General features: G+C 39.6%; 1 protein-coding gene across 1 annotated transcript; it reads left to right on the forward strand.

The window, feature by feature from the left end:
• Nucleotides 1-449: 449 nt before the first annotated feature.
• LOC111328640 (glutamate receptor ionotropic, NMDA 1) lies at nt 450-9560 on the forward strand. Its single transcript, XM_022933119.2, has 7 exons — nt 450-990; nt 3639-4234; nt 5283-5923; nt 6409-6576; nt 7178-7380; nt 7756-7934; nt 8085-9560. Exons 1-7 carry the CDS (start codon nt 580-582, stop codon nt 8800-8802), a joined length of 2916 nt encoding a protein of 971 aa, XP_022788854.2. The 5' UTR covers nt 450-579; the 3' UTR covers nt 8803-9560.

A 9560-nucleotide genomic window follows, 5' to 3' on the forward strand; every position in this document is an offset into this window, starting at 1 on the left:
TTTATTTTCATATCTACATACGGAGCACTTCTTTATTGATTTACTATCGCAATGCAGATGAACTTGTATTTTTCACTTGCGAATGAAGACTTTGAAAGGTACTATGCTGCATCAATATCGATGAGTTAAGCAAAATGACGTTTTCAGAGACACAAATCAACTTTACTAAATGCTACAATTCGGCACAATTCCCGATCGGGGTTACGTTTAAGGTAGCTAATTAATTTTGGCTTCTACTTTTTAACAGATTGGGGCTATTTTGATACTTTTGATGACTAGATTTTTTTTCCTATTGATTTGTTTTGACATGGACGTATTACAAAAAGACGTAATAGAGACTTTCTTAAATGTTGATACCACCTGCGAAGCAATATTACCTACTCTACTTGCTTAACCAATGGGAATCTTTCAATTTTCAGGCCTTCATCAAAATCGTGACTTTAATTATTTGTTAAATCATTGTTGTCGCGCAGAGACCAAATTCACTGGCGTCAAAAATTTTTACCATGTAAACTATCCCCGAAAACCCTCGTGTTCGAACCTGAAGAGCCATAAATCACCAAGGATCCGGAAAATAATATGCAGAGGTTAAACTTGCAATTGGAAAAATTACTTTTTGTATGTGGACTAATTGCCTGCGCCATTTGCAGCTTGCTTGGAAGCCAAAACCTGGTAATTGAGGCGGACATCTTCCTCGAGGAACAGAATTCTGATCTAACTAAAATTGTACAAAATGCTATGCAGCGTTATATCGATGACCATAAAAATTCTTCAGATTTAAGTTTTAAGCTTATCAAGTACAACAGATTGATATCTGATATATTGGGCTTAAATCGAGAGATGGGTTTAAATTACAACCAATCGAGTTCGCTGCACGTGGCAATTTTCGTTCACATTTCGAGTCATGAAATGATTTTGTCTTCCATCCTGGAAAGTTCAAATGTTCTAACAGTTGGTCTTTTCCAAACGAACGAAATGTCTAGAACACAGGTAAGAAGTGCTGCTGTTTTCTTTTATTATATTGCGTATTAGATCCAATGAGAGATATTTTTATTTAAAACGTCGTATTATTCCATTGTGCTCTTACCGATTTGTTCCGATGAAATTGATATCGTATTTGTCTTTGAATTTCCCCGCTTTCTGAGCTTTGCTGTGTCTGCACAGTTAAATCTTTCACAAAGCCACTTTTATAAAGAGATATGTAATAATTTTTTCTAAAAAGACAGAAGGTGTTTATTTTCGATGTGAAGAATGCTTGTTTTGGTTAAAGCGCTTGGGAATACAGCTGCGCTTCGTCTGATAAAATTAATTTCCAAGAACTTCCAACATTTTGGTTTACTTTGAAGGAAAATTACCTCAAGTACTGCATCACAGATAAACAAATCATTTCAATTTTATTACATTGCATTTCTTTTCCCGAAAATTTCTCACAATCACAGGAACCTTTGTTATACGCACTGATAAGAAGCGAGTCTAGATCAATCCTTGGCTTACTTACATTTGCTTCTTACAAAATGTCAAACAACGAATTAGTTAAATTTACTCAAACCCTTGTTTTTGTTTTCCTTTGCATTTAGAGTTTTATTATTTCCTCAACAAAATTCTTGAAATCCATTAAAGATTTTTTGCTGTATACAAAACGTTCCCTCGTAATTTCTTTAGCGACCATTGTATCAAAAGTGATGTTCCTCAGCGGATAGAATCGAAATTGACATTAATTGCTGACACATTGCCATCGGCGTCAAAAAGGATATTTTATCTTTATTTAAATCGCAATTTTAGTTTACAGTTTTACCCTGACATGGCATATGGGTATATCAAGTAAATGTGATAAATTGTATTTAATAAAAAAAAAAAAAAAACCAAAATGATGAAATAAAAACGTATATAAATGCGATCAGTCGGAAATTTTCTAGTTCAAGTACTCAGTTGAAATTTCAGCTGCTTAGTTTTAACGCGGAAAAAATATCAATAATTGGTTTGTCATGGTTACGTTAGAGCAAGTTCTGTTTAGTACTGCATACAGACCACATCACCACTAGAGACCATAAACATTTACCGGCTACGCGCCCACGCGTATGATTTTATACGAACAACGTATCAGCTAATATAACAGAACTTTCTCCAAACACTTCCTGAGTAACCCCCGCATGGAGTAAGGGGCCGACCATTTCACTTTTGAGGGGGGGGGGGTGGGAGATTTCTGGTCATCAAGAAATTTTTTTCTAGCAATCTGCTGGGCAGGATATTTTTTCCGTTTTAAATGCTCTTTTTTTTCTGTTACATTTGGGCTGCATGCAATTTTTTTTCTTCCAACAAGCGCTTGCAGGAAATGTTTTTTCAAAATCACCCCTCCCGCCCCCCCCTCTCAAGAGTTAAATGGTCGGCCCTTAAGTGACACTTCTGTGTTTCTGTGGAGGTGGATATTGATAACTTGGCTGTAGGAGACTCCTGTTTATCCCCCAGACAGACGCAATTAGAAACGTGGGTGCCTGGTTTGGTGCCAACTTTATAATGAGCATGCATGTTACAAAAACTTGTAAAGCAGGTTTCTTTTAACTCCATAATATCAGCAGGATAAGAAAATTCTTTTGTCAAGTAATCACGGAGAATTTGATACATGCGTTCGTTACGAGCCGCCTCGACTATTGTAATTGTATGGATAACCTAATTGTCTTATATCTTAAATGCGACGCGTTCAAATTTCAAAATGCGGCCGCAAGGCTGGTATATAGAACACCCAGATATTGTCCCATTACCCTTTGTTAACAGAACTTCATTGGTTAAATGTTAAGCTTGGAATTGGCTTTAAGATAATCCTTATGACCTATAAGGCATATTCTTGGAACAGCAACAGCATTTAGTCTGTCTTAAACAGAACTCCAAGTATGGACTACGATCTAACAACACAATGCCAATAGCACTATTAGCTAAAAGAACCTTGCCAACTCTCGGGGACCATGCATTTGCTGCTGCTGCCCTATGTCTCTGGAACTCCTTGCCAATAGAGATAAGAGAGGAGCAGAGTCTTAATATTTTCAAGAAAAAGCTCAAGACTCCTCTTTTTAGGATCGCATATTTAAATCAAGGTTTTATATTTTACAACTTCCAATAACCTTTTTCTATTACTTTTAGCCTATCACATAGTTTTGTATTTATTTGTTTTTAGGTATTTTTAGGATTGTATAGCGCATTGGAAAACATATGTTGAATTTGCGCTACATCAATAAATATATTGTTATTATTATTATTTATAATTATCATACCATTATCGTTATCATTATTATTATTATTATATAATATATTAATTCCGATCATTTTGCGTATACTTTAAACTGGGGCTGAGAAAATATATTTGAATTCTAACACTGCGACAGATTAACTCGAATTATTAAATTTTCAACTCTGAATATTGCATTCATTGTGTTCTGATCGTTTTACTCAACCCCAGTTATCGTTTCATATTCCGAATCACCTTATTCGGAAATGCATTGCGCTAACTGTTGTGGAGCTGAAAAAAGCTCCGAAAATGTTGTATCTAGAAATTGCAGTCGACACCAATTGTTAGAGTTAATTTAAAGAAATTGCAGGCGTCTACATTTAATTAATTAATTGACAGTGATTATTTTTAATAACAGGAAAATCCAGCTTATTTTACCAGAGTAGCATCCCCATCGATGATACACTACGCTTGTACCATCCGAGATCTGGTACAAAAAATGGGTTGGCGCACACTTAGCTTTGTACTTTCCACTGACTTGGAAGGGAGAGTTTTCTCGGATGCACTACTGATATCCTCAAGAGAATTGAAATGGAATATTCTACATGTAGCGTGGCTGTCTGGAAATGAAAATACCACTGAGCTAGAATCTCATATCAAAATGGTCATGAATAACCAAAGTGATGCAGTCATTGTCCACGTTCGCGACACATACAATGATGATTTGTTCCGAATAATCCAAGCTCAAGGTGTCAGTCACCTCAAAGCTTCGTGGGTGCTGACAGACATTACTACACTTGGGGTATCGGACAACGAAGTACTACCCACCGGTTTTATCAGGATATCTCCTTGGAAAATTCTACAACATGACTTTATGGAGGATGCTCTGTACGATGTGTTTCGGTTGATAACAAAGTCGGTAACCTCCACCGTCGCTAACACAGCTGAGGGACACATATCAATTGATCAGTCTGATAAAAAAATAGACTTCCAGACGGCACAAAAGTTGAAGAAGTAGGTAGAACTTTGAGAAAGCTCACGTATGTAACGAATTCGCCATTTCATACCTCCTCGTCCTCCACGTCCTTCTCGCTCCACCCCTTCTTCTTTCCATTCCTCCCTTTCATCTCCTCATTCACCTCCCTATCCCTGTCCTTCCCGTTCCATTCCTTTACTTCTTCTTTTTCTTTGTACTATTCTTTCTTTTTCTCTCTCTCTCTCTCATTCCCACTCCTCCTCTCTATCGCTCTGTCCCCACCTCCGTTTCACTCTTCTTCTCCTTTTCTTTCATCTTCTTTCCCTTTCTTCGTTCTCTGCCCCTTCAAATTGCTTCTCCTCCTCACCCTACAACACCTCCTTTCTTCCATTTGTCTATTCCTCCTCCTTTTTCCCATCCTTCATCTCCGTCTACTCCTTCCTGCTCATTTTCCCCTTTTCCATATCCTCCTCTTTCCTCCTCCCCTACTTCCCTTTCTCCTCTTCCTCCTACTTCTTTCTCTTCCTCTTTCCTTCTCTTTCTCCCTCCTTTTCCTACTCTTCGTCTCTCTTTTCCTTCCACTTCCTCCTCTCTTTTGCATACATACATACATAGGTTAATTGCCACTCCCCATGGGGGCTTTTCAGGACCAATTCCCACCCAGCAACCACCCCAGGGGAGGACATCCATAATAATAATAATAATAATAATCACACAGTAATCTTGTGCGTGGGAAATTAACGTCTCCTACCCCTAACCCTGCAGGAGATGGGACCTCCATTTATTCGTCCCTATCCGATAAGACTAGAGTATCTAACCATTTCTTGATATAGAAAGGTGGTATATTCTTCTCACTTGATTTAAGACCTTGAGTGTTGGTCCGGCTGGGGCTCGAACTCTCGACCTTCCGCACAACAGTCCAGCGCTCTATCCAGGGTTAGGGTTAGGGCACCTTGCCCATCTTAACACTACGCAACTCCCTCTTTGTCGTTCCTCCTCCTCCTTCTTCTGCTCTTCTCATTCACGCACCTTTTAAACTTTATTCACCAATCCTAGTTTGTAAAATAAATCTGTTTCTTGAATTAGGAAACTGAAAGACACTTTCTTCCCAGGGAAGTCGTCCTTACTCGAAGATCCTAATCTATCTAAAGGACCATTTGCTACCATGAGTATTTTTAATCTACAAGAAGATGTTTCTGGAGACAAACATTGGATATCTGTGGGTCTAAGGACATATTCAGGAACGGCATTAGAGACATTTCTCACTCCAAATGGATATCACATTTCCCCAAGTGTTACAACTCCAAGACCCATTGTGCGGGTTCCTGTGGTTTCGTATCCGTCCTGGGTAGATTCCGAGACGCCACTGGACACTTCAGAGAGTAACGTTTCGTGCATGAAGAGAGGCTACATGTGTTGGAACAAAACAGACACAGGAGTTGTCCAGCTTTGTTGCTTTGGATTTTCCATCGACTTGTTGAGAACTCTTGAACAACAGCTTGGCTTCGTTCCCGAGATTTACCTCGTTTCCGACGGTCAGTACGGCACTATTGATGAGGAGACGGGAAAGTGGAACGGAGTTATGGACGAATTGGTTTCGGGAAGAGGTGATTTGGCCTTAGACTTGGTGATGACTGGGAGAAGGTCAAAAGAAATCTCATATTCAATTCCATATCTTCCTCTTGCGCTGAATATCCTAGTGAAGAAAGATGGACCGCTTAAAAATGGTGAGTGACCTTTGCCACAGCTGAGACGCGTTATTCAAGATCTTCAATGATAGTTCAATCGCTAGATTGGTGGAATGCAAATCCTCAATTCCGAGTTTTAGCCTCAACGCGAGATCAATGGGTTGTTCTTATTTGATTTAGACAGCTTACTCACATAACGGATTCTCCAACTAGAAGTATAATTCATACTTGCTAAATGCAAGGGAAACCGGAGGATATTCTGCAAATAACCGCTACCTACGTGAGTCAGAATCATTTAGTTGGTCTCAACGGTACATGCCTCCCCCCTTCCCTATTGAGTTACCCTGACCGAGCTAGTTGACCGCCAATTTGTCCACAGTGCAAGCTGCCTAGTTGTCCAAGCCGGAGACTGGCGTGCTGGATCGGGGCAGGGTTTTTAAGTATCGGAAACTACACGATTAGGGCATCACTTTCGATTGCTGACCTCATTTTCCACGGTACATTATACTGTGCTTTTCACGCAGGTAATGCTTTGCACTCTTGGTTACAGCCGTTTAGTGTCTACTTGTGGGTGGCCATATTGGGAACATGTAACCTCATTTTACTGGTAGTCTGGTGGCTGGATAGAAAAAGTCCAACAGGTCATCATCGTACTTTTAAGAAGACTGACGAGAATGGATTTACGATGTTAGGTTTGTGACCAATAACCGCTCTTAAAGTTTGAGATTGTCATTCCTTTTTCACTCTTATTAGTTAGCTGCGACCGCCAGTGGGAGGCGGCTAGGTAATGTAAAACAGTACCTACCCCACAACTAGAGAGGGAAAATGGACTTTTGCTTCGTCAACATTAGAAACAGGATTCGAATGACTTAAAATATTACAGTGTCTTTGACTTTTTATTACTGTTTTAAAGAAAAATTTATTATTACACCTCAGAAACAATTTCTCATCGCTAGGAGCTAGGAGACGCAGTGTCTGACTTTTTATCCTTGTTTTAAGGAAACCTTTATTAAGCGGACACTGTGTATTATTAAGCGACCATTCAACTAGAGTTTGATTCTAACGGACGTTTCATCTGTACTCTGAACCAACCCTAATTCAATGGACGATGAAATTAAAATTAAGTAAATTTGAGATCCACGACCTGTATCGCCAGCAAGCAGGGTCCCAAGGGTTGTACAGTTTTGGCTCTATTACGTCACTATCACTGAGAGGAGAGGAGAGGGGAGTGGAGTGACACGCAGTTAAGGACTTCTTAAATAGAGAACGCTGTTGTAATTTTTGTTACTGCAGACGCCATGAGCTATGTTTGGGGCGTGGCATTCAGCAAAGACATTGGAGCAGAGAGGACCCCTCGCAGTATCAGCGCACGATGTGTGTCCACAGTATACGCGTCTGTGGCTTTGATCCTTGCTAACACATATTGTGCTAACTTAATGGCTTTTTTGGTTCAGGATCACTATACCTTGCCAATTGATGGAATCACAGACCCCAAGGTCTGTTAAATCTTAGTCGTTGTTGTTGTTGTTGTTTTTCTTTTTGTATAGCGTAAAATCTTCAATTCGTGAAGCAAATTAACAGTTTATCATTTCACAAAATAGTAGATTTTGGGCGTGATGAACTTCGCCTAATCATTTGCACGAAAGAGTCGGTGCAAATAATTTCACCATGATTGTATCCCAACGAGGATTATCTCTATTATTTACCCGGGTTTTAGTTTTCCATTTTCTCTTCTTGACTCTTTGATGCTGAGAAGATGTCGCTTAGCCTGCCCTTGGTTAGGCTCTGGACTTTTTGACTAGAGTACACTGTGTCTCTTTCTGAATATTCTCATCAACTCATAATGCATTCTTCATCGATTTATTTTCTAGTTGATAGACACTTCCTTTCATCCACCGGCTGGGTTTCAGCTTGGTATTCTGAAAGGTTCCTATTCTGAGGCGTATTTCAGAAACCATATAAATGATGATATCCAGCAATTATACGAGACCAACATCAAAAAGAATCTGCTGAGCAGTTTCACTGAAGGAATAAACAGACTTGAAAACGGGTAAGTGCTATGTGAGTTAAATTTAAAACAAGAGATTTGTCGAACACTGTGTGTCTGCAACCTCGTTACGTACACCCGACCCAGTTTTCCCAACTTTTAACGCAGCCAGAACTATTGCTAAAATGAAGCGATTCTTTATTTTCTTGACAGTGAAATCGATGGTTTCGTCGACGATTATCTATCATTGAGAAAGGCCAACAACAAGATTGCGAATTGCCATTTTGGATTGGCTGGACCAAATTTCTACACCTTTGGGTTAGGAATCGCTATGCCTAAAGATTCTCCTTGGCTGGAAGAGATCAACAAAGTTATCTTCGAAATGAATCAAAACGGGACCATTGACATGCTGGAAAAGATGTACTTTGATGAACAGATGTGCTCTTCTTCGATCGCTAAGAGACTCAGTGTCTTGAATTTAAGCGGCCTTTTTCTGGCTCTGGCTGTAACCATTGGCTTCTGCTTTCTAGCCCTTTTAGTAGAGGTGCTGGTGATATTTGCGTTGGTGAAATTTAGGCATCATTTAGGAGCCCTAGGAAAGTGTTCTGTACGATTGTTGTTTGACGTTGAGAAAGGCGAAGAACATCTTATAATGCTGCAGTATTCCTCTGAAAAGAAAAGAAAGTGTGTTCAGATGGATGTGGTCAAAATCAACGCTTCGACTCAAGAGGGGAAGCGAGACTCCATTAAAACAGTGACTTCTTTGGGAACACCTCCGTTAGAGAGAAGTTTTGAGGCAGCCGAGAAAAGAACACGAGATTTAGCTAACGGATCCTTTGTTTCTAACCTTACCTCTGATAGTATGCTGACGTCGTTTACAAACGATGGTTGCTATGGCGACAATTTAACTCCCTCAGTAACGCCCCTTTGACGGTTTAACGAAACACATTAGAATCGTACAATCCCAGAGCCATTTGAAGAGAGTAAAAAGGACTCTGGGAACGAGAATTATAAGAGTCCCAGGTATAAACAGAGGAGGCTTGAAATCGTTCCGAAAGGTTGGCGTCACTTTGATAAATTAAGCGCTTTTATAATTGTGAAATGTTCAGCAGGCAACCGTGGACGATACTCCTACTCTTGTACGTTGGATTAGCGATGATCTGATCGGCCCAAAATAACGAATGTGAAATATAAATATAGAGGCAAGACCGATACAACGTAGGTAAGTAAATTTAAGACGGAGCACTATATTTCGGCTGGCCAAACCAGCCTTCTTCAGGTGCAGTGCGAATTAACAGAGAATTGGGGTGATGCTTCGTAGATAGCTCTATGATGTAACAGCGGAAATATGTAAAACTAATTTGATTGACAATGAGATAACAATAAAAATAGAAATAGTGAGCAAAAATAGAAATGAAGTAAGGTAAATTGGATAAATAACTAGAAACTAATACATTTCTTCGCGAGCGTGAAGGCCATCTGGATAAATAGTGTTGCCTCTTGAAATTAAAAAGGCTTCCCTGGCCTTGCGTATCGAGTCTCTCTTGGAAAACACTTTTTCGATGGCGATTAGCTCCATGTCGTGAGCAGAGTGGTTAGGAGAGGAAATGAAGTGTTCTGCCGCTGTAGTAGGTTTAGACTTAGAGTTAGGTTTATCAATGGTGCGGCGGTTTTCATTAAAACGGTCTT

The sequence above is a fragment of the Stylophora pistillata genome, chromosome 2 (assembly GCF_964205215.1).
Source record: "Stylophora pistillata chromosome 2, jaStyPist1.2, whole genome shotgun sequence".
Taxonomy (NCBI): Eukaryota; Metazoa; Cnidaria; class Anthozoa; order Scleractinia; family Pocilloporidae; genus Stylophora; species Stylophora pistillata.